General features: G+C 50.6%; 1 protein-coding gene and 2 long non-coding RNA genes across 7 annotated transcripts in view; 2 read left to right on the forward strand and 1 right to left on the reverse strand.

Annotated features, from left to right (window-relative positions):
• Positions 1-1730: 1730 nt before the first annotated feature.
• LOC132432851 (uncharacterized) lies at positions 1731-16145 on the forward strand. Of its 2 annotated transcripts, XR_009521006.1 has the most exons (4): positions 1731-2077; positions 14981-15093; positions 15211-15376; positions 16022-16145. It is a non-coding gene; the product is annotated as an uncharacterized lncRNA (long non-coding RNA). The 2 variants fall into 2 exon arrangements; XR_009521005.2 differs by having other exon boundaries at positions 15211-16026.
• The window catches only part of SSR1 (signal sequence receptor subunit 1), a 32667-nt gene continuing 13273 nt past the window's right edge, over positions 5748-25141 (reverse strand). Inside the window, exons 8-9 of one of the 2 annotated variants that reach the window (XM_060023687.2) lie at positions 19309-19372; positions 5748-6392 (exon numbers count right to left, since the gene is read on the reverse strand). In XM_060023687.2, coding sequence (XP_059879670.1) covers positions 6368-6392; positions 19309-19372 — 89 coding nt within the window. In that variant the 3' untranslated portion in view covers positions 5748-6367. Of the gene's footprint in view, positions 6393-16133; positions 19373-25141 lie in introns of those variants that run through there. The other variant, XM_060023688.2, reaches the window with a different exon arrangement.
• Positions 16725-25140, forward strand: LOC132432852 (uncharacterized). 3 transcript variants are annotated; one of them, XR_009521008.1, is made up of 4 exons: positions 16725-16830; positions 20238-20527; positions 20635-20830; positions 24199-25140. It is a non-coding gene; the product is annotated as an uncharacterized lncRNA (long non-coding RNA). The 3 variants fall into 3 exon arrangements; XR_009521007.1 differs by lacking the exon at positions 24199-25140 and adding an exon at positions 22618-24192; XR_009521009.1 differs by lacking the exons at positions 20238-20527; positions 24199-25140 and adding an exon at positions 22618-24192 and having other exon boundaries at positions 16732-16830.

The following is a 25141-nucleotide window of genomic DNA, read 5'->3' on the forward strand; positions in this document are numbered from 1 at the left end:
CAATTGCGGGACCCGGAGCAAAACGAAGGCGTGGGGCTGGGGGCAGCCTTGTTCGAAACGCAGGGAGAGCCTTTCTCCTTTCCTCTCTCTCTCTCTCCTCCCCACCTCCGTGGTGTTTCTTGTTTGCTGTTTAAGATGGGCTCCCTCGGGCACGGGGACCCTGGCGGGGGGCAGGTGCGCCCAGGCGCCCGGGGCCTCACCGCAGCCCCTGGGCGGACCGTACACACCCCCCGCGTCACGACCAGGCCTCCCCCAGGACCAAGGGGCCGCGGCCTCCGGGGAACGGTGGGGAGCCGGCGTCCACCGGGCCGGCGGGAGATGGCTAGAGGCATCCCCAGACCTGCCTAGTCCCGCTGCCCTAAAGCAACACCTGCCTAAGCACCCCCACCCCTCCCCAGGGGCCCAGAACCCAGGGCTGTGTGTCAGCCGACTGGCCGCGGTTCGCTGGCAGCTGTCCCCCAGCCTCAAGCGCCCGCTTATTTCTCCCCGGGCTCTGCACAGTCGCAGTGGCCGGGGGTGCCCGCCGTCCTGCCGTGTCCTCCACAGCCCAGCCCCACCCCTGGTGACAGTACCATCTGCCCCGGGAGGCCTGTGCCCTGCCCCCGGGACGCCGTCCTCCCAGCTCTGGGCCTCAGGGCCCTACCAGGCAGCAGCAGGGCCGGCGGCCTGGCCCACGTCCTTCTGGAATCTTCCAGATCATTCCCACCTGCTTTCCCTCCCCGCTCACCAGCACCAGGGCCCAGCCCTGCTCCCCCTGAGGTTAAGTGCTGACTCTCCAGAGTTTGGATCCTGCCGGAGAAGGGGGGGCTAAAGGTGCCCACATGGTGACCCTGAGTGAAGGGACAAGGAGCCCGTCAGCCTCAGTGGGAGTGGAGCCTGGAAGCAGAGGCAGCGGGGTGTGGGCAGAGGTGGGTGGAGGCGTGGCGTGAACAGGAAAGGAGGGAAGCACCTCATCTTTACTGAAACTGAATTGCACCCGAGCCAGTTTTTCCTGTTACGTATTGTCTTTTTTTTTTTTTTTTTTCCTTAAGACTAGTTTTAGGTTCACAGCAAAACGGAAAGGAAGGTTTTACTCTCTGTCCCCACCGGCCCCATCCTCACACCCGCAGCACGCCGGGGCGGGGGGCGTCCACTACAGCGGATGAGCCTGCACGGCCCCTGTCCCTGTCCCCCGGAGGCCGCGGTTGGCACGAGGGCTCACTCTCGGTGGCGGACGTCCTGTGGGTTTGGACAAACGTCCACGATGTGGAACCGCCATCACAGTAGGTGACACACTAGTTTCACTCCCCCCAAGTCCTTGGTGCTCCACCTTGCCATCCCCCCCATACCGCAGGGGTTTTTTAAGATTTTGTTTAATTGGGGGAGAAAGAAAGGAGCCAGAAAGGCGTGCAGATTGGCTTCCAGGAGGTGAGCTTCCCAACGATATCACGCTGATCTCCAGCCCCGGAGGGAGGCTGGAAGCGGGGCGGGGCTGGGCGTGGCGGGGCGGGAGGGGAGGGGCGGGGCGGGCGGGTGGGGAGGGGAGGGGAGGGGCTGGTGGGGCGGGGCGGGGCTGGTGGGGCGGGGCGGGGCTGGTGGGGCGGGGCGGGGCTGGTGGGGCGGGGCGGGGCTGGTGGGGCGGGGCGGGGCTGGTGGGGCGGGGCGGGGCTGGTGGGGCGGGGCGGGGAGGGCCCGGGAGGCACGTGGTGGGTGGATCCCTCTTTCCTTCGCTCAGGCATCACCTGCGGGCGCCCGGGGCCTGCGGAGCCTGGTAGGAAGCCGCAGGGTGAGGGAGGCGCAGACTCCGCTGCCTCGGGGTCTGGGGGGCCCTGGGGGGACGGAGGCGCAGGCCAGTCGCCCTCGGAGGGGACGACGCCGTTGAGTGGCCCGGGCCGGGGCGCTGGCGGGGACAGCGAGAAGCGCACGTGAGCCCGCGGATTAGAGCTGTGGTCGAGAGCGCGGTCCTGGAGGCCGGAGGGGGTCGATGAAGGTCGATTGTCGGATCAGAGCTGGTTCTAGAAACATCCCGCGGCGGAGCGCAGGGCGGAGCGGAGCCGGGAGTCCCAGGGAGGAAATGGCTGAAGTCGTCCGGACCCAGGTGAGGGGGTTGGAGGGGGATGGAGGGGTGCAGCGGGTCGCGGGCGCCGCGGGGGGACGAGGCGCCGGGGTGCGGGTCGGGGCGGCCACCACGGCAGCCGGGGGGCCGGCCAGGAGCCGGTCGCTGGGCCTGGAGGCCGTGGGCTCATCTTGTTCGAGGAGCCTTTGATGGCAAAAAGGGACAGAAGCCAGCTCGGACCGGCTCATGCAGACATGGGATAGTGTTAGTGGCTGCACCGGGAGGGCTCCTGGCGCTCGGCGGTGCAGGCACCCCAGGGCCGGTGCTAGAGCCGCCTTCTCCGCGCTCTGACCCCCGTCCGCCCCCCTCCTGTTCCCCAGCTCAGCCACTCCTCTGCTCCTTTTCACCAGGGACCCGGGAGTGACCCGTTCTGGCCGGAGCCTCATGCCCATCTCTGGTTCACATGCCAGTATTGGAGCAGAGGGCCAGTCGGCTGTCCCTGAGCTGCCCGGATGGAAAGTTCCGCAGAGGAGGACTTGGGGGTGGGGCTGTCGCCAGGAGCAGGGGGAGTTTGCGGGGCCCACTGCGGGCGTCCAGTGGGCAGGCATCCAGGTGGGGCGTCTGCAGCTCAGGGGACAGGTGAGCGCTGCAGCCGGATTTGAGTTGTGTAGGAGCTGAAGCTCTGGGGATCACTGAGGTCATTGGGGAGGGGGAGAGAGAGAAGAAAGGGGGTTCCAAGCAGCTTTATGGGGTTACCCCTGGGGCAAAGAAACCACGCTCCCTGTGCCTGCAGAGCCGCGAAACGGCACTCTCTCTGGCCGTGCAAAAAGGTTAACCTACTTCGCGCTGAAGCCGGGGGTGGGGGGTGGGGGGGGGCGCTGTGTGGGGTGTGTGTGTGTGTGTGTGTGTGTGTGTGTGTGTGTGTGTGTGTGTGTGTGTGTGTGCGCGCGCGCGCGCGCTATCAGGCAGGGCTCACAATCAGCCCTTCTCTCGATAGCAAACACCTGTCTCTTCCTCCCTGTGCCCACCGTCGCTCGGGCCCACACACCCGATGGGACACCCCCCAGTTGGGCACTTGCTTGGTTCTTTTTATATGGTGGAATGTATTTGTCCTTTTTCCCCATTTCTTTTGTTTAGCTAAGCTGTGTCTCCTCAGCTAGACTGGAGGACGCGTGGGGCAGTTATCCTGTGTCCCCTCCAAACCTCAACCCGGCGCCTGCACGTTGGGGTGTGCGTTTTGCAGATGGGGACAGAGCCCAGGTGGGCAGGCCCTGCAGCCATGTTGTCTGGGACACAGTTTTGGGTCTCATCTGTCAAGCAGGTCAGCGCCAGGACTGGGGCTTCTGCCCGGGCCACGTGGACATGCGAGTTCTCAGTGAATGAGTCCACCCACTGGCGGGGGGGCAGGGGGCATATGCTGTGGCTCCGACCTTCGCAGGTGCTGCGCGTGGCAGGCCGGGCTTCTCCCTGGGCGGCTCATTACGGTCACCTGGGGACTGTCATCTGGCGATGGGGCCTCACCTGAGGCCCATTAAACGGTCTCTGGGGGTGGGGCTCCACGCGGAGTTTTTAAAGCTCCCCGGAGCTTCCTACTGTGCTGAAGGCTGGACCTGCCCAGCCTAGGGTGTCCTGAGGGCGACACAGGGACAGCTGATGGGATTCGGAGCCAGACAGACCTGGGTTCAAATCCCAGCCCCACGGTGACTCGGCTTCTCTGGATTTGATGTCTTTATCTCCAGAATGGGTGTTAAGTGCCCATTTCCCAAAGCATCAGGTACCTACAGAGCTTCCAGTGCATAGAAGCCGCCTAAAGTAATAGTCCCCAGGCCTCCCTGAGACCTGAGGCCTTCACTGAGTAGACCCTCAGCTTCTGTACCAGGGACATGTGGGGAGAGGGAGGCCCTTCGAGGGTGCCGTGACCGGGGCGGTGGCAGCCGTAGTCACACGGAGCTGGGGACGGAAAAGCCTTCCTCCTCCTTCTAATTATAGAGGAAAGGCTTCATAGTTTCCCGGACATGACCTCTGTGAGTGCTTCCACACGCTACGCAAAATTGTCATCCGTCATCTATTCGTTTGGAGATTTTCCATTTTCTGAAAGGCAGCGGGGACCCTGAGTCGGGGAGGGGGCATCGCAGCTGGGACTGCTGCAGCCAAGCCTGCGCCGCGTCCCTCCCTCCGACAGTGGCTCCCCACCCGAGCGCTGGCCTGGCGGGGCCTGGGCTCCTCTGCGGTCCGCGAGGAGCCATCGAGGGAGGCGGGAGACGCCAGAGGCCCAGGGCGTGGGTGAGGGGCGCTCGCTGATGAGGGTCCTGGTTTGCCTTTGGAGTCCCAGGGGTGCTGGGCAAGGCCTTCTGCATTGTCACACTGCAGGGTTGGCGTCGGCTGGGAAGCTCTGGACCCAGGGTTTAATTTTGTGTTGATACTAGAGTTAGAGGCTCACCAAAAAGCTGCTTAGAAATCTAAAAATTTCTGCCAATGCTACATGTTTATCTGAAGATAAAGCTAATTGGACCACAAGGAAAGGAAGGGCAGCTTCAACTTGAGAGATGGTACTTAGACAATCAAAGCCCTTAACCATGTATATGATCAGGGTCATAGCTAAGGAAATGCTGCCTGTTATGGGCTGAATTGTGTCCCCCCCAGCGCCTCGGAATGTGACCGTATTTGGAGAGGGGCCTTTCAAAGGGTGATTAAGTTAGGGTGGCCCTAATCTGATCTGACTGGTCTTCTTATAAGAAGGGGAAGTTTGGACCCAGACACCAGGGATGTGTGTGCACGGTCCGTGTGAGGACACGGGGAGAAGATGCCCATCTATGCGCCAAGGAGGGGGAGGCCTCGGGAGGAACCAACCCTGCCGACGCCTGGATCTCAGACCTCCAGCCTGCCCGGCTGGGGCCCCTGGGCAGCGTGGCTCGGGTGCCTCACTTTCAGATCCGGGGGCACCAGGCATTTCGTGATTGTATTGAGCGCCGTGCTCCTGGGCCTGAGACCTGGGATGGGTGTGGAGAGAAGGCAGGTGCATCTGGTCATATCTGAGTGCCCCAAGGATCACGACTGTCTGCTCCCCAGAGCCTCAGAAGAGCCATGGGGCTTCCTTCGCTCTGGCTGGAATCTTCCAAACCTGTGTGCCAGCTGCAGCCTCACCCACCGGGGAGCTAATCAGCAAAGCAAACACCTAGACTCCAGGGCGGAGGCGCAGTGTGGGAGAGAGTTAGCAGCCTCTCAGGGGGGCCGACGTGCTCTGAAGTGTCTCTTGGCTCGGGAATGACCCCGACGCACCCACCCCCTGAAAAGTACTGCCTGGCCCCCTGTCACCCCCTCCCCTCAGCGAGTCTCAAACTTTGAATCCACCTGTAGAGTTTGTTTGAAAATGCAGATCCCTGGGCCAAGCTCCCCGAGACTCTGCTGTAGGTCTGGGGGATGTTCCAGGTGATTCCACACGTGAGGTTTACGGGCCACCCCTGAGATGCGCTTCCTCCGTGCGAGTGTGTCTCTGCACGTCCCCCCGCTCTGCTGTTGCAGGCTCAGCTCAGAGCATCTCCCCCGACAGTCCCACGCCTCTCGTGCCCCCCTCCCAGCCCGCCCCCGGCCCGGCATGCTCTTGCCGCACAGTTACGGCCTGGCTGGTGCAAAGACAGGAACCAGGGACGGTCCTGTGCATCCCTGACCCCCGGGGCCTGGCACTCAGCAAGAGGCGGATGCTTGTCGGTAGCCTTTCAGTTCAATTTATTTCCATCCAATTCGATTCAGTGCAGTTCAACTCAGTTCACGTCAGCATAAGAGCCTGTTGTGAGCCCAACACACAGACGCGGGCCTCCGCTTGGGGGAAGGGCCCCGTCACCTGGGCGCGTGCCCACACGAAGCATCACTCATCTCAGCACCAAGCCCTCCCCGCCCGGCTCGTCTCTGAACATCCCCTAAGTCGACACCGGCGGCCGCTAAGGTGTGTGTTCCAGCCACCACATCACGGGCTGGCATCCTGCCCAGGTCACCGTCCCCGTGACGGGGAAGCGCAGGCCAAACGGAGGACCCGGCGGCGTGGGTCCCCGGGTTCACGCGTCCTCGCCGGTGGGGACGGTGGCCCATCCTCCCGCGGGCAGAGGACGACACCGCACAGCAGCTGCTCCGCAGAGGCCGCTGAGCTCTGCCACACAGCCAGCCCGTCGGTGGCTCCTCCGCAGATCCCGCCGAGGGGCCAGCGCCGTCCCAGCCTTCACGAGGAGCAGAGCGGTGCAGGAGGGGGGCCGGCGTCTTTCTGCTGCAAGCAGCCTCGGTGGCGGGGCCCCGCCCGCGTGGCGAGGGGGTGGCAGCGCTGCGGGGGGGCTGGTGACATCAGTGAGCCTCCCCCTTCCTGCGTCTGAAACAGCAAAGGGAGACGGTCAGCTCCTGGGCGGCCTCCCTGCGGGGTCGGGGGCGCAGGGAGGCCGGGGCGAATGACAAAAGCCCCAGAGAATCCCCTTCCTCCCACCCCGCCCCCCATGAAGAAACAAATGGAGAAGTCTCGGATTGGGGTCCAGTTTCTAAAATTAGTCTATTCTGCGACTCCCAGAAGAAATCTGTATTGGGATTTAGTCAGACTTTCATGCTCTGAGTGAGAATCCGGCATGAAGCGAAGGCCGAAGCGTAGCCATGCTCCAGGCGTAAAGCAGAAACGCACCCAGGCTCGTGCGGAGAGATTTGGGGGGCTCTGCTCTGGAACTAGAGCGGCTCCCAGAGAGTCTCCCTCATTCTTCCGTTCACTCAGCGGACCTTTGTGGAGCACCGCTCTGTGCCAGGTCGGGACTGGGAGCCCGAGGGAGGGCAGGGCGGCCGGTGCCCGGGGCGTGATGGGCCAGGCCGCTGACCTAGCCCCGGTGCCGGGAAGCTTTCCTCGAGGAGGAGGGGCCGGGAAAGCACGCAGGGCCCCACCTTTGCCCGCGGTCCGAACCCACGTCCCAGGGATGGACAGGAAGGGCCGGGAGCCCTGCCGCGTGGCTCCTAACAAAGGACGTGACCTGAGCCCAGTCACGAGGACGCAGCACACAAGGCCCGGCCGCGGACACGCGGAGCTACCGGCCCGCACTGCCTCAAGGCGCCCATGTCCTGAAAGGCCGAGGAATCGTCCAGACCCAAGGGGACCACGGACACGTGACAAGTGCACGGAACGCGTGAACCCGGACGGGCTCCCAAGGCAGGAGGACGGGCCGGGGGCGGTGCTGGGTCAGGTGCTGAGCGCTGGCCGTGGCCTGTGGCTTGGCAGTCACTGCAGCAGTGTGGCTAGTCCCCCGGTCAGAGAGCGTGCCTGTTCCCGGGAGGGGTCAGGGACGGTGCGCGTCTCGTGCAGGTGTGTCTGTAGCGAAAGTCAGCAGTTGAGGATCTGGGTGAAGGCGGAGGGTGTGGGGAATTCCTTTGCAGTGTTTCGCAGCTTCTCTCCAAGTTCCAAACTATGAAAGTTAAAGGCTGCTCCCAGACTCGGTGCCGGACGGGCAGGTGAGGGCAGGGCACCGGCGCCCCCGTGTAGGCGGAGGGCAGGCGTGCGAGGCTGGGGGCGGGGACGGACCGAGCAGCTCAGCAGGGGCGGTGCGGGCTTGGGTTCAGAGACGCGCAACAGAGGTTTGGGTCGGGCTCCTGCAGGCCGCGGGAGGGACCGGGCCATCGCCGAGGGTCCCGGTGGCGCCTCGTGGCCGGGGTTCGGGGGACTGGACCAGCGGTGGCACCGCAGGCACGGCCACCACGTGGGCGCCGCGTGTGTCCCCTGCTCACCGACCGTGGGGAGCCCACCCACTGGGGACCAGGGCCGGGGCAGGGCCGCGTCCCACCACCATTTTCAGTTGGCCTCAGGCATCCAACACGAGAGGAGACAACGGCGGGGGGGCAGTGAAGCAGCCCCATTTCTGTCCAAGGACAGGGGGGCCACTCAGGTCCAGGCTGACACCACTGGCTGTGGCGCGTGCGCTGTCCTGCCACAAGCTAGTCCAGGGCTTCCCGAGGGCAAGCAGGGCAGGCCGGCTCACCGCTCTGCAGCCAGCAGGACCATCAAGCGAGACCCAGACTCTCCTGGCGACTGTTTTGCAGTGCAGTTGTGGGAGCACCGGTGGCGGGTATTAAAATGCAGATTCCTGGGCACCGGCCCGGAGCGGAAATCGGCAGCTCTGGCCACGGCGCCCTAAGCAAACCCCCCCTCCTCCACCCCCAATCCTATGGGCAGCAAGGTTGGTGAATGCCGCCTAAGAGCAAGAAATAACTGTTGAAGTGGTTCGTTTGGAGGGCGAAGGAATGGCAATGATTTCATCCTTTATCTCAAGCAATCATTTTGGACCCTTTAATTTCCATTATTCAATAAAATAGGTAAAGATTTAAGTGGGCAGACAATTCCCATCATTTTAATAAAGGCACTGTTTCCTTGGGAAAAAATTAGGTTGAGGTAGTTATTATTACTTTGTACTTGAGCCTGGATAAAAGATTTTTGACAAAGGAAGGAGTGATAGAGGTCTACACACACACACACACACACACACACACACACACACACACACACACACACACACACACACACACACGACAGTTGTAAGGGAGAGAAAGCAGATTTTTTAAAGATGATCCGGACACACACACACACACACACACGACAGTCGTAAGGGAGAGAAAGCAGATTTTTTAAAGATGATCCGGACACACACACACACACACACACACACACACACACACACACACACACGACAGTTGTAAGGGAGAGAAAGCAGATTTTTTAAAGATGGTCCGGAAGGCAGAACTAGGACACAGACCGCAAGGCAGTCGGTCTGGGCTCCAGCGAGAACTGTCTGCTAGCTGAGCTGTCCACAGATGGGATCGGCCACCCGGCCAGGTGGCCAGAAAGCCGGCCTAGATGACTCTGGGTTCTTTCCAGCTCGAATATTATATGAGGCTCTATTAAGTACAGGAAAAATATCAGGACCACACCTTTTAAACAGAATTTCACAGTTCTAGGGAAAAAAAGTTGATAATGATGGTATTCAGTTGGCTGACAAATGAACATTGTTTATGGAATGAGGAAAAAATACATTCCTAGTAGTGGAAATTAGGTTACTCTGGGCCAGGCACTGGGGTCAGCTTTCTTTTCACGTGCAGTATCTTTAACAAACCCAGCCAAACACCTGGCATATAGTGAGGGCTTTACATTCATTGAACGTTAATAACTAATAATTTTAGTTACAATTATCCCCATTTTAGAGAAGAAGAAACAGGTGGGACCAATTAGGTGACTTGTGTAAGATTGCTAAGTGGGTGAGTCTGGATTCAAACAAGGGCTGTTAACCATCATACTCCTGTCCAATGAGAGAAAGTATTTCACGAGTGCATCCGAAGTAAACACGTGTGTGTGTGGACGTGATGCAGGCAGAGCAGACGGGCAGTGGCTTTGTCTGAGACCAAGTTCCTCTTGGGAGACGAGGCTCCAGAGAGCACGTGCTGTGTGTGGCCAGCTCTCCAGGTGACATGATCACTCAGCTGAATCCAAGTCACTTCACTGACGTCTTACCAAAAGCAGTTATTTTCACTTTAGTCCCACGTTTGGTTTGGGGTGGGGGTGGAGCACAGGATGCCCAGGCCGGTGGGTTGCAGTGTCTGGAGTAGTTGGCTTGCTTTAGGGGAGGACAACTCCTGAGTCTTTCTGGCGATGCCTTGGGAATGAACCGTCATGGCTGTACCACCCATGTGCAGCAGAGGGCAGCAGAACACACCTGCGCAGACAGGTTTCAGGGGGCCTGGGAGTTAGGGTTCTGCTTGAAAATGTTTCCCTGTCATTTGGAGGATTCTTGCAGAGGAGGAGTACTACTGATTTAAAGTTATGATGCAAATAGTGAACTATTCCCTTATAAGAAAATTAGCAACTTTTTTTTTTAAGTCTTAATGACACAGCTAGCCTCCGGACTTGGACCTCTCCTTTTGGAGCTGTCACCTCTGATAGCTTATCTCATTGTCTCAACTTGATATAATTTGCCAAGCTCGGATTATACGTTTAACGAAAACTATTTAAGGTTACAAGTTCACTCACGATTTGGGAACTAACTTGATTGTGTGAAGCTCGGCTGTGACACCCCTATTGTTTCACTTCCTTTTTCTGGAACTCACCCATGGGATTTCACTTCCCGGCAACTCCTGGGCACTCGCTTGCCAGTTTCCTTGGCTCTGTTTGGTAAATGCCTCCTGGTGGAGCTGCAGCCCCGGTCCCTCCCTAGAATCCTCACTGCGCACATGAGGCCGGCAAGTCGACCTCCTTTCTCCAGGGTTTTCAGTGAATGGGGACTGGGCGGCCACCGGGAGAACCTCTGTATTACGAGGGAGGCAACAGAATTCTGTGAAAGCTCTGGACACAGACCAGCCTGCGTTCCAGTCTCAGCTTTGCCACTTCACAGTCAACCGCGTCTCAGTACGTCATTGGACTCGTACATTCAGTTTCCTCATCTGCAAAACGGCGGTGTTACCTACTTCACTGCAGGGCTGTGAGGTTAACTCGTATTTATTAAACACCTACCACATGCCAGGTACCATTCCAAGACTTGGGGACCCAGTAACTGGAAATTCTTGCTGTCCCGAAGCTTAAGCTTCGAAAAGGGGGTGACGGGCAGCGGAAGGGCCAGGGAGCGGGGAGGGACGAGGCCGACGCCCAGGGTGGTGCGAGGCATCGGGAGGCAGGCGCCCTTGACGACGGAAGGCTGCGGGGGGCGCCGATGCAGGGAGCGTCTGGGCAGAGGGAGTCACTGCCACGGCGGGGGGTGGGGCCGTGTGGGCACCAGGGCTGGGAGGACCGGCAGTGCCGAGCACAGGCTGACACAGGCCCAGATGGAGGTGCAGGTGGTTTATTAATGTGAAGGCGTAACAGATGAGAAGCAAACCTGGGTGCCGTCCAAGGAAACATCTTTTGAGGATTTTCTACCAATCTGTCTTGATTTTCTCTGAGTATGTAAAGCGACAGAAACATCTTAAGTTTTCGAATGGGCTCACTTTCTTGCTGGGCTACAGCCAAGCTGCCCACAGCCATCGCAATTATTATACTCATCGTAGGAGGCTCAAATAAATTTAACACTTACATTTATTTCTTCCATTCTAAAATATAAGCACATTACAAACACTTTGAAAAGGAAAAAAAAATCCACCACTCTACCACAAAAGCTGCTCTAGCATTTTGTGTATTTCTTTATAGACTCTGGACGAATCTGAAATTTACTGAATACTGAGTGTTTCAAGCATATTGTAGAGAAGAAATTAAAATGCTCGTTCTCACTGCCCTAATATTTTTTGATTCATTTCCTTTCAGCAGAGAAGACTAAAAATATTACAGTTACAAAGACTAAAAGGCCAGAGTATGCACAGCTTCTAATCCAAAGTTCCTGTTTCTATGAAGAACACATTAGTTCAGCTCTGCCACTTACAACAAAATCATGAAAAGAAGGACATGTTCGGTACTGACTCAGTGATATACTGATGAAGTTAAACCAAAGAGGCATCTCTGCCTACTTAAAAACGTTTAAATGGTCAGAGTATGCAGTCTCTAATTACTGGGAACTGAAACTTAATATGCGCACACGTGTGTGTGTGTGTGTGTGTGTGTGTCGGGGGGGGGGGGTGTCTTATGACCATCATTTGAAAAGTCTAAAGAGCTCACAGCCAAACAGCACTTGTAAAGCTCATCTTAAATCTTCTTCATTCGAAGACAAAACTTGTTACTTGAAATGTCTAAATTTTGTAGGTTGAAAATATGTAAAGCTTTTCACAAATTCCAGAGGGAAATTAAGATCAAGATCGTAGCTTCCTTTCTTTGCTTAATATTTTAGATGCACTTTGTGCTTCGCAAAGACGAAGACCTAGCAGTAAAACGCACTGGTACTTTACAAATCATTTTGTATTGAACGCAAATCCTTTCAAGATCAGCCTTAATTAGGGATATGCAAATAAAGAGATGCGTTTAGGGGCTTCCCTGGTGGCGCAGTGGTTAGGAATCCACCTGCCAATGCGGGGACACGGGTTTGAGCCCTGGTTCAGGAAGATCCCACGTGCCGTGGAGCAGCTAAGCCCGTGCGCCACAGCTACTGAGCCTGCGCTCTAGAGCCCGTGCACCTAGAGCCGGTGCTCCAAGACGAGAGAGGCTACCGTAGTGAGAGGCCCGCACACAGCAACGAAGAGTAGCCGCCGCTCACCGCAACTAAAAAGAAAGCCCACGCACAGCAACGAAGACCCAACGCAGCCAAAAATAAATTAATTTTTTTAAAAAAAAGATGCGTTTGAAGACGAGTTTAGGCAGTAGGTTGGACCAATGGAAATAACCAAGAAAAAAGGGTGTTCTTGGGTTTACCAAACTGGAAAAACTGTGATTTCCAGATAACTCACTGAGCAGGAACTTTTCTCAAATGTTTCATTAACTAGTCAGTCCTAAAGGTGGCCAGATAACTTTCTCACAGTCACCAGATAAAACCCACACTGCAGAAGAACGTTTTGTCATAAACAGCCTGACTAAAATACACTGCCCGCTAGAATTAAAATAGCAAACACCCAAGACCTCTTGCAGTGCAGTAGGAAATGTAAAAAGAAGGGAGTCTTTTGAACCAGCGGTATTTTTGCCTATACTGAATAGATTCGGACTTCTTTAAAGTTCTTAAGTTGTTAAGATTTTGAAATGGAGAGAACTGAAATCTAATTTAATTCATAGCAGAGGTGAATTAGTAAGAATGTATTAAATACTTAAGGGCAAATCAATGTACCTGGTGGGCCTCTTGAAGATTTAATGTTGGATAAACAGGAGTCATGTTACTGAAGAAGGACAAGAAGTCAGACTGAGAGAGTCATGGAGGAAATAAACGTATCTGTGCCTTGTCGGTTTGGGGTTACAGTAAAACATTTAAGTGAAAGTGAATCACGGGCAGTTAGAAGGGCAGGGGGAATCCAAGGGCCGGCGTCCAGGAGCTAGACGCACAGGTCAAGGCCGGGGAGCGGACATGCACAGGCTGGCGAGGAGGGAACGGAGATCCCAGGAGAGGCCTTTGGGGCAGAAGCTGGGTTGAAAAGCAGTTAGAAGACTGAAGGCCCAGTGAAGGGGAAGCCCGAAGCCCAGGAGGACCGGAACCGGAACAGCCAGAGGGGCAAGAGGACACGCCGGACTCTGGACGGAAAGGTCTCCGCCCAGGGGCACGGGAGGACAGAAGCCGGGACGAGGGGACGGAGGCCACGCCGGGAGTCTCCCGAGGAGCTGCAGACGGGACTTGGTGCCAGGAACGGAGGCGCCCCGGGCAGCGGGCGCAGGAAAGCCCTCGAGGCACAGACACGGCGGGGCGGCCACAACCTCTCGCCGCTGGTCCCTGAAAGGAGAGTCTTCAGGCGCCACCAGGTGTGCTGTCCGGGAGGAATGCGACGAAGGCAGGTCCCCCACTGGAGCCACCCTCGCGCCACCGTGCGCCCTGCAGCTTCAGGACGGCAGCCTCAGCTGCTCCGGGTCAAGCTTCCACTCTGTGGGGACAGAGGCCACCCCTCGCAGGGGCACATTTTAAAAACGTAGCGGTGCTTTAACTGTGAGACGGTCACTCGGTCGTGAACAGGATGAGAAAGTCACGCAAGACCGGAAAGTACTGCAACTCTGACACTCAAGTGCCCGGCGCCGCAGGGGCCGCAAGCCTGCTGCCCGCTCTCCGGGGCGCCGAGGACCCCGCCCCGCGGGCGATGGCGGCGCGTACTCGGGAGACTGGAGCCGGCGGCCGGGCGTTCCCGTATACGCTTGACAGGTACCCTGACTTCCACCGAAGGAACCTACCTCAGAGAGGAACTACCAAGCAAATCCTACGTGGCGCGACCAGAACCCGGTAAGGTACCTTGTGCGTCCCCCGCGGCGCAGCGCATCTGCGGGATCCGGGCCGGAGCCGGCGGGCCGGGCGGATGAACAAGGCGTGCGAAGCGGAGGCGCGGCGCCCTGACGCGCATCTGCTCCCCGAGCGCCGCTGCCCACTAGCACGTCCTCACGCTCCTCCGTAACGTGCTTTTAGAGCTCGAGCACCTGTTTGACAAATGTGATTCGGATGCATGATCGGACCAATGGATTTCTGAAAACACGTCAAGACCGATTATCTTGGGGTGGCTCAGTCTGAGGCTGTAAGAAATGCTGAGAGGCGTTTCACAAATGTTTTTTGAACGGCGGGCGATGGCATCACTGGGACGTGTGCAGCCTCCCCAGGTGCTCGGGGAGCTGCGTGTGCAGGCTCTGACGCCCGGGCAGCCCCGTGACGCTGGCTCGTTAGTAGACCCGTTATTAGAGCTGCCCCCTTACATGTCCATCTTGAGGCGTTTACTTCTTCATTAAAGACGAATACTGTTTCACTCTTCTATTCGGTCGAGTTTAACCATCACTGCACAACGAAGCCCAAAAGGCACTACCCGCACCTGCCTTGCGCGCTTCACAGGCCGCTCCTGCGACACGGCGTTTGTGGCATCGCTCACCCACGTGCCAGGCCGTGTCCTCGGCACCTGGTAACCCCGGGGGTCAGGCACCCCAGGCTGAAGCCCAGTGCCTCCAACTCAGAAGAGGGAGCTGGGATTTGAACTCAAGCAGACCGACACGAGTCCATTCGACACCTCAGTCCTATTTCTTTTTGCTAAGTAAACTAGATTTAAGGAGAAAAATCACTTAACGTTGTATTAGGCAAAGGTACGAATCAAACTGGGACTTCCAGGTATTTCTCAATGTAAAAAACACCCCGAGACGCCAGAGATGAGCTGCCTTCTCACCGTCACCACTGGTTCCCGGCCGGGGCCGACTTCGTCCTGATCCCCAGGCCGGCACACCACACACGACCCCAGCTCTCTCTGTTCAACCTCACAGAACTGCCAACAGTAGATACTGGGTTATCAGGAGTCCAGTCCTCTGGAAGACGGCCAGTAAACACTGGCCCACGTTTTCTTGTCTTCTTCAAACCCTTGTGTTAGGTTTCCACGTGAGGGCTGTGAACTAGAAGCCGGGGACAAAAGGCCAGCAAGACAAAGATCACGGCCCAGCAGACAGGCCAACGAGACGGGATGAGGTGATCAATCGTTCACAGGTACCGTAACAGAAACCTACATGAGGGGCAGCAGGGGATCAAGAAGGGCCCAGCCAAATCATCTCTGGCTGTGATTTCTGAACTTTAAATAAGGGCTGTCCTTCCTGTGTTCTCCAGGTGATGCTAGGTTTCCTTTTCAATGCTCCACTGTGCCCTACTGAGGGAGGGAAACCGCTGTCTGAACAGGAAGACTCGACAGATACCTAACCCGCTTCCCAGCTCCATCCCCCTGTGTGTGTAGCCCAAGAACAGGGAGCTCATCACTCTCACCTCTAACACGAAGGTGAGTCCTTCAGTCCTTGAAAATTCAATCAAAACTAGAAAAGCCACCTTGAAGAAAATGTTTTTAACCATGATTTTGAAATAACCATGAGGTTATTTGAACTTGCTAGTTACTGGATTCTAGAAAACCAAGTATTTGTTTAAGCTGCCCGAATGCCTGGTTTTATAAAGTCTCCATCTTAAACCTGGTGCAGGGAAGAGAATGTTTAAGATCCAGAGTAAGACGGGTCTGAATCCAGTCAGTACGAAACCTCGCACAAGCTTCTTAAACTCAGAGGTTTCGGGTTTTCCCACATGTATAAAATGAACAGTATCACCTTCTTTCAGTGGGTTGTTGTGAAGGTTTATGAGATGATAAATGGAAAGGCCCAATGGAACACATTACAGGGCTGATGTTTAATAAATGAGTTCCTTTCCTACTGCCTTAAAAAAAATTAAAAAGCAGCTAAATGGTACCCAAACCCTGATCATATTCCTTTATGATTCCAAAATCTCAAAGAAAAAAAACTCTAAAACTTCAGGTTATATAATTAACTACTATATAAGTCCAGCCTTTTGTGGACATGAAAAAGGAGTAAGAGTCCTGAAGAAATTATTGAGATGTTCAGTCCCCAAGTTTTGTTCTTCCCTCCTTTTCTCTTCTAAGGATGATGATCTTACACAGATGAGCCTGACAACAGAACCTACATTGCATTCACTTGAATAACCAGGGTCTTGTTTATGTATCGGGTTGCTCTTCACTAAGCTGGAGATACTAGTTCAAAGAAAAGTAAGATTTTATTTAATAAAATTAGAGCAAATTTATTCATTTTACAGCTTATAAATGATGCCATCCAAAACTGTGGTAAATTACTTCAAGTGTATCTGGAAATGTCTTCAAATGCAACGGTGTAATTTATCAAAATCTTGCAGAAATGATGTGTACTGCCAAGTTCATTGGTTAAAAAACAAATTACGTTATTTAGATGCTCTATAGCCAAAAAGATTTTCCTTCATCCTAAGGGTATGGATATCATCGTACCACGAAAGATGACTGCTATAGAAGGGCCTCACATACTGTGGCATTTGTGTACTCCTGTGCCTCCAAAATAGCACCAGTCATTAAGGAGAGGCTTCAACATCACACCACCACCGTCTGCTTCTTCCCAATAGAGCCAAAACACACTTGCAGGCTCATGAACTGCAAACACACCTTCAGGTCAGTGGCTTTTTAAATTTTTTTTTTTTTAAGATCTAAATTTGCCTTTTCCTCCTATCAAAGTCACTATTTTCTGAAGCTTATTTAAAATGAAAAACTTCACTAGAGTCAAGTCAATGATCCTTTCCTTCTGATTTCTGTTTTCCTCAGGCTTCTACCTTGGAGGTACCATTTCCCTCTTCAAGGGGGCAGGAACAGTCTTACAAGTCACTTACTACGTAAGACCATGGAATGAATGATACAGCTGCACAACCAAGGTGAGATCCATGCTTTATGAACACACTATTCTCACACGTCCCAGTGACAGGTTTAATACACAAGATTCTCAGTTCATTTTACAGACTCTGGAACCAAGTTGTTCAGAAGATGAATTCTGAAACCGTAGTTGGTGTAGCAAATTAATATATCAAAACAAATAAAAACTTCAAATATTTACATTTAAAAAAGACATTTAAAAAACAGGCTACTTATTAAGTAAGTGTGCTTGAACAAACCATGTGTGGAATTGAATTCCATTCATTATGGAGTTAGTTTCTGTTAAACACTGACACTACAGAGACCCCTGGCATCTGAGGACTCAAGAATTTAGTGTTCCCAATCTGTGCTAAAAAATAAACATGACAGGTAATTTCCGTGCGCTAATTGGAACCTCAGGTAGGAAGGTCTAGTGCAGGTAAGGCAGATTACTCAGGAGTCAGAAGGCCTGGCACTTGTAACTCAGCGTGGCTTTCCCATTGCCTAAGTATCACCAGGAATTCAATAAAATGCTCTGCAGAGGTCATTTAAATTTTTTGATTACACCTTACTTCATTATGTCCTAGTAATTTCACAAATTTGGACATTCACAAAAATGTTTTGAAATATATCAATATTCCTTGAGAAGGTGGAGGGTCTCCTATATTACATCAAATAAAAACCATGCAGTTTCTTAGAGCTCACAGAGCTTTCCAAAATAAACTACTGATCATACAGCCCAATTAAAAACTCAAAACACTTTATATTACAGGTATAGAAAGCTTCTTTAGCTTAGCATTGCCAATATAGTTAATTTGACACCTTAGCGCTACTTGCAAAGCGGTTAACAGCTTTACAGTGACTTTTTTTTTTTTTTTTTTTTTTGCGGTACGCGGGCCTCTCACTGGTGTGGCCTCTCCCGCTGCGGAGCGCAGGCTCCGGACGCGCAGGCTCAGCGGTCACGGCTCACGGGCCCAGCCGCTCCGCGGCATGTGGGATCCTTCCAGACCGGGGCACGAACCTGTGTCCCCTGCATCGGCAGGCGGACTCTCAACCACTGTGCCACCAGGAAAGCACTACAGTAACTTGTTTTTATTGTCATTGTCTTTGGCTCAGATGAGGACTTGAAGCAACTTGGAAAGGTTTTTCACTTGTGTTGCTTCATTGTTTTCTGTGTGGGAGTGGGTGCAGGTGGGGATTATAGCAAAGAGGGATCAGTTCATTATAATGAAGACAGATCAGGAATTACACAGCTACTAAAATTTCATTTACCATTCCCTTACAAAATGTATGTGGGAGAATATGACTTGAAGACAGAGGGCGAAGCCTTGGATGTGTGCGTACTGTTTTACTCTGCTGCTTATCCAGCCTGACAGTAACGCCAAACTTAATTTACTACCTAGGGCAAGGGCAACTAAGAGGGATTTTATGAAGCCCAATTAATTTTGGTTCTGATATCTTAAGTGCTTAAAAATTTGGAGTTCTTCAGATTAACTTGAAAAAAAATCAACCACCAAAATACCCCAAAGATTAGATAAAAAACAATCGGTTAACAACTGTTAACCATTAAAAGTTATCCAACGCTTTAACAGGTTTAGGATTAGTTGGAAGTTTGCTTAGTCTGTAGACCAAGGCAACTCTTCTAAAGCAAGATGCTTCTATTAAGGAGAGAAAAATGCTCTCTTAAAAAAACAAACAGAGTGGTCTAAAAATCCCAGAGCTTTATCTCTTGGGTCAGAAATAGAACAGTGGACAACTCAGTTTCCACATGTTACCTTTTTTCTTATAAAAAAAAAGACAGTGACGTTGGTTTTATATATCAAAACCATTGGTTTTATATATATCAAAACCAGAATTTTCATGTTTCACAATTTTGGTGCTAGAGATCCCCAAATTCCTTGACCTTATTTGGGAAGGTTTCGGAAGGTGCGCATTACAGTAAACAGCAGCAAAATACCAAACAGTTCTACGGCTAAAAAGCAGCTGGCCGGCTCGCGCCTTTAGAACACTAGCTGTAGAACAGCGACAACATGCAGATTTGCGCCATCAAGCGGGACTTGCGCTTTTCTAAAGGAGAAACATTGTTTTCTTTAAAAACAGTCCAGGGCAGGACGTCTGCAGTCATACCGGGCAAATGCTGAGTTTTGGGGGGAAATGCCAGAAAATGTCCAAAAGGAAGAGACAATAGCATTATAGTTAGTATTCTAAAGGCATGCTTCAGACAGTTCAACAGTGATTCTGGTAAGACCAACTGCTCACATACATACACACACACTCACACAGATTTTAATGGTTTTAAAAAAACCAAATTTGTTACTTTAGAAAAATAAATGCAGTGCATTTTCAGCAATGTTACCGCCACAGACTCTGATTGCTCAGTCCACACATAAGTAGTAGTTGCCTTCTGTGGTGATATGGCTTCTCTGCACTAATTCCCATCAGGCCGAAAAACATTAGGGCGGGTTAAGTAAAGACCGAATTGTTGCACAAAGAACATTTACTCATCAGATCCCACCGATCTCTTCTGTGCCCGTTTCCGGGGCAGCCTTCTGGGTGAAGCTTTATCTGGAAGAAAAGAGAAGGTTCTGATTTGCCTGGCTGTCATGTATGTGTTCAATTCAAAAGCATTTTCCTTCAACTTTACCATTAAGAAAACGACACACATGCAAGAAGACCATCTAATAATAAATGCCTCTTACCTAGCATAGGTTTTTTCACTAACCTTTTAAAATAATCCTTTAAGAGGTAACTCAAAATGAAACTCTACATACTTGTAAAGCTGCTAAGTAAATCTTAGAAGTTCTCATCACACACAAAAATATTTTTGGTAACTCTGTATGGTGACAGATGATGACTTACCATGGTGACCACTCTCCAATGTGTACAAGTTATCTATCATTATGTTGTATACCTGGAACTAATGTGTCATTCATTATATGTCAATTAAATCTTTTTGCAGTTAGGGTGGGAAAAGATCTAATCTTGATCACTGTGATGTTGAAGCTACCATACAAAATCTTCCTGAATTCTACAGCTCAGCATGTTTATACGTGATACATACATAAGTAAACTCTTTACAAATAGCATAAAAATTTTATATTGGTTACAAATTAAAGACTTAATATTTATAAAGGCAGCGAGCGCCACGTAGTTTGCATAATTTTTGGTAATTTCATAAATTTACCTGAAATGAGCAGCAGGTTAAAAGAAATTATACAGTACATCAATATTAAAAGCATCCTACACACATAAGCAGTATCTTTTTACTTTTTTCTCTTATATTAGAGTCTTAGTGTGGTCTGTTAAGCAAAAAATAAACTGGTGGTGAGTTTCTTCCACTTCTATCCAGTAAGGAGTCATCTAGAAGTTTCTTTAAAAAAAGGTGAAAGACTGTCTTCTCTCTGACCATTGTCTTTTTCATATTTTCTAGGAGCACCTAACCTATTAGGAATGTAAGTTCCTTGCGGAATAAGTTACACATTACAATTACTTTTCCAGCTTAAAATACACAGTAAATGTTTACAAAGAATATTTAGAAGCTAAAAATTCTTTTTTAAAAACTGCTTAAGAATAATGACTGTACTATCACGTGAGAGCTGGCCTCAGCGCTTTATTAAGTAGGTTGGTAATGATGTGTTGGGGGCTCCAGTGCCTAAAGCTGAGCAAAGCAGCACTGTTCCGACAAAGCAAGCCTACAACTTTCATCAAATCTTCAGAAAGGTTCGCCTACGAATTACTGCGTCTTCTACTCCTAAATAATTTTTAAATACAAGCAGCAGCTGAATAATCTTTTTTTTTTTTTCAAAAAATGCTTCACAATCTAACAGCCACCTGTGTGGACACAGCTGTTACTATGGATGTGAAATGGTCATTACTGACTCCCAACAATGTCAACCCCCTGCAGCAGGGTTTTAAATACAGGAATACACAAAAAAGAGCCTCGGAGAACCTGCAAAGCCTGTTCGTCCAACACACATGGATTTCACTCCATCAGGAAGACAGCCGATCCAACTTACCTTAACAGTGAGTCTAAAACCTTCCCCTCCCACATGTCTAGCTCATCAGAGTTAAGCAGCAGACAAACGAGACAGACAGACAGCAGCCTAGAGTCATCCAGCTTTGGGGAAAATGGCTCCAAATGCCTCAACAGCCTAGAAAGTGGCATTTCATTTGAGCAAAGAACAACGAAATGTGTATAATGGTGCTCTCAGTCATCAAAGGAAACCACCTCCTTCTGACCCCCCCAAAACCCTAAAAAACTTAAAAAAAAAAAAAAACAGAAAACCTTAAACATGATGTCTCATATTGAATAAATGGGGCGGATCGGAAAATGCCTCCCTGCCCATTTAAAAAAAGACTAAATTGTAGTAAAATGGTAACTCACTGCAACTTTTTTCATATTAGAAAAGAGAAAGGCAAGATGTTAGCAGAAAGTTAAACTGGTCCCTTTCCACTTTCTCGGACTGCATAATCTAATTTCCTACCTCACCTGTGGGGAAATATTATATAAATAACTTTCAGATGGACTTCTTTTTACTTAATGAGATACATGTCACAGTTTTCTAACAGATCCCTGAGTTAAAGTCCCATTACACAGAAGACTTCATAGTTACAGCTTCTGATGAAGGTTTCCCTATGTACACATATGAAACAGCATTTAGCGAAGATCCTATAATTTTTCTATTAAAATCAGCTAACCTGTCACTTACAGTTAAAAGACCTCAGGGAAGTTGAAGCACCCTACTCTGAAATGCAAAACATACAAGAAAAAACTTCTTAGTAATGGGCTCAAATTGTTTCAAACCACCCTTCTTCCTTTACACTCCGAACGAGACTCATCACCCAACACACGTGATATTCTCTCCTTCAACAAGACTTCCTTTGACTCTAAATATGATCCCCCTTTCCTAACTTTTAAGTTGTCCACATTATTCATTCTAGCACATAATCACATACTATTTCACATATGTGCCTTTCCTCAAGCAGAAATGTAAACTCTGAAAAACAGTAATACATATATTCTTAGCTTCTTTTTAACATACCACTCAGAACCTAGCATAGTGTTATGACACTGTAGGTAATACTTACTGAATGAAAGGACAGTTATACATGATTGGAATTTTGCTCTGTAAGTGTAATAATTCTCAGCTTTTAAGTTCATGAATAACAGGTCAGGGAGAAAGATACTATGAAGCCAATCTTCCAGTCTACACAAGCAATCCTGCTGCACTGTAGAGGCCATGGTCTACACTTCCGCCCAATTCCATTTCCCGCCACACGGAATGCCGGTTGGTGTGGGAAGCCTGTCCTTGCAGAGACCCTCAGCTGTCGCCTAGGCTCTGTGCCAGTGTCTCCGCATCCTGGCCCGCCTGTGCTCCGAACACGCTTCCACACGCTCACTGGGGTTGCACGGGCTCCTCGCACCCAGCGCATCGCACCCAGCGCATCCAGCGCACACCCCTCTCTCCTTGTGCACAGACACTCCTCCTCCTAGAGTCCCTGCTGTTAATGGGACCATCTTCCATCCAGCTGCCCAAACTCAGAGCACCCTGACTCCTCCCTTCCTGCAACTACCAAAATGCCACTGAAACCCCAACCAGCTCCACTTCTGAAATACCTTTCTCTTCCCTTTTATTCCCATTCACTTCTGCCTTAGCTTAGGCCCTAATGGGTAGGGCCCTCATATGCTTGGCTGAAATCACCTGGCTGGTACCCCTGGGTCCACTAGCTCCCACCTGTTAGCCAGCCTCCATGAGACTATCACATAATTTTTTTCAAAAAACATGAATTTGTTATTTCTCTGCTTTAAGGTATCCGATGGCTGCCATTTGGCTAGAAGGAAAGTCAGAAGGCTGTAGCAGAGCACATAAAAAAGACTCCCCCTCACAGAACTCAAGAATTGGCCAATGTCAACCCCTTCTGTGAATGATCTCCCTACTCTCCTACCTGGAGAAGGCCCCTCCTGTGCTCTTACTAAAGCACCTACCAGACTGCACTTGCATTTCAACATAGAAAGACAAGTCAATTTATAAACCTGAGAAGAACTTGAACAGCCAATTCACAGGAAAAGAAACAATAAGTAGCCAACAAATATGCATAGAGAAGCCAAACCTCATTCCTAACTGTAAATGCAAATGAGATACCATTTTGTAACATGCTGGCAGATTAAAACATTTTATTATACTTAACACGTGAGAATGATTAGTAAGAGGGGAGGAGAAACGGGCAATATTACACATTACTGAGAATGTAAGTTGGCACCACCTTTCGGGAAGGAAATGGAACACTTTCCATAAAAATTACAATGTGCATAATCTTAGACCTAGCTCTGCTACTTTTAAGAAATTATCCTAGGGACTTCCCTGGTGGTGCAGTGGTTAAGAATCCGCCTGCCAGTGCAGGGGACACGGTTTCCAGCCCTGTTCCAGGAAGATCCCACATGCCATGTAGCAGCTAAGCCCGTGCGCCACAACTACTGAGCCTGCGCTCTAGAGCCCACGAGCCACAACTACTGAAGCCCATGTGCCTAGAGCCTGTGCTCCCCAACAAGAGAAGCCACCGCAATGAGAAGCCCGCGCACCGCAATGAAGAGTAGCCCCCGCTCGCCACAACTAGAGAAAGCCCGCACACAGCAACAAAGACCCAACGCAGCCAAAAATAAATTAATTAATTTTTAAAAAATTATCCCGGGTAGGAGAGTGGGCAAAGTAGGAGTAGGGGGTCAAAACTTATAACTTCTAGTTATAAGTCACAAGTATTTAATATACAACATGGTGATTATAGTTAACAACACTGTACTGTATATCTGAAAGTTGCTAAGAGAACAGATCTTAAGAGTTCTCATCACAAGAAAAATAAAATTTGTAACTGTGTGGGGTGCTGTTGGCTAGATGATGATGTAATCGTTTCACATTTTATACAAATATCAAATCATTATGTTGTGCATGCAAAACTAATGTTATATGTCAATTACATCTTAATTTTTTAAATTAGCCCGTAATTTTATATATTAAGAATATTCATTAGAGTATTAATCTTAAGAGCAAAAAACTGGAAATAACAAACATCCTTCAATATAGAGTAGGCTTAATTCTGACACATTTATATAAAAGAATTGTAAAAGAATACTATGTAGTTATTAAAAAGAATAAGGTAAATATATAATTATCAAAAAAAGACATCCAAGGCACAAGAACTCAGGTTGTAGAACTGTGTGTCACATGATGCCATCTGTGTAAACACACACAGACACAACAGACATATGAGCTGGTACACGTATAGAAAACACTTAGACTAACACGTAAGTACCAATTATTTATGGAAAATGGGACTCGTGGAGCCAGGAGGTTATCTCTGAACTTTTTTTCTTCCCCTCACCGCCCCAAAAAAAGGACAGGACCTCCTGGTGGCGCAGTGGTTAAGAATGCACCTGCCAATGCAGGGGACACGGGTTTGAGCCCTGGTCCAGGAAGATCCCACATGCCGCAGAGCAAGTAAGCCCCTGGGGCACAACTACTGAAGCCCGTGCGCCTAGAGCCCGTGCTCCACAACAAGAGAAGCCACTGCAATGAGAAGCCCAAGCACCACAACGAAGAGTAGCCCCCGCTCACTGCAACTAGAGAAAGCCCACGTGCAGCAGCTCACTGCAACTAGAGAAAGCCCACGTGCAGCAACGAAGACCCAACGCAGCCAAAAATAAATAAATAAATAAAATTTTTAAAAGTTGTTTTAAAAAAAGCAATGAAGCCGTACTGCTTTTATGGTAAATGTTTTTAAAAAGTCCAATTACAACTGGAGAAAAAAATCTATATTCTTCTATAAAGATTAATATTTAACCAACTGCATATATAATAAAAACTGAAATATACGTTAGGTAAACTATCAGGCAGTACTGTAGGTTATTCTTTCAAAAAGAGTGGGTAGGTGGCAGTTTTTCTAATAAATATGGTGATAGAAAACCGTTCCCTTATTCAATAAACTTACTGTAAAGTATTCACAAACAACAGCTCCCAACACCACAACAAACACCATTAAAAAGATGAATTGCCTCACCTCTCCTACTCTGCACTGAAGCAACAGGAAAGAAGAGAGACAGGAAAAAGGTTAGGAATATAGAGAATTCACACACTTGTATACAAACTGCAGATGTGGAAGCATTTCTAAATTAAAGCATAAATACAGTGCACAGAATAAAAATGTGATGCATTCATTGCTCATCATATTAGATTCGTACAAGCCATGAAAAGATGAGTGTTGACCAAGCATTTTTTGCCAAATCTAAGATACTTAATTTCCATTTAAGAGAAAAGTTTCCCAGGCGAGCCTGTAAGCGTA

This window comes from Delphinus delphis, chromosome 10 (genome assembly GCF_949987515.2).
Source record: "Delphinus delphis chromosome 10, mDelDel1.2, whole genome shotgun sequence".
NCBI classification, from domain to species: domain Eukaryota; kingdom Metazoa; phylum Chordata; class Mammalia; order Artiodactyla; family Delphinidae; genus Delphinus; species Delphinus delphis.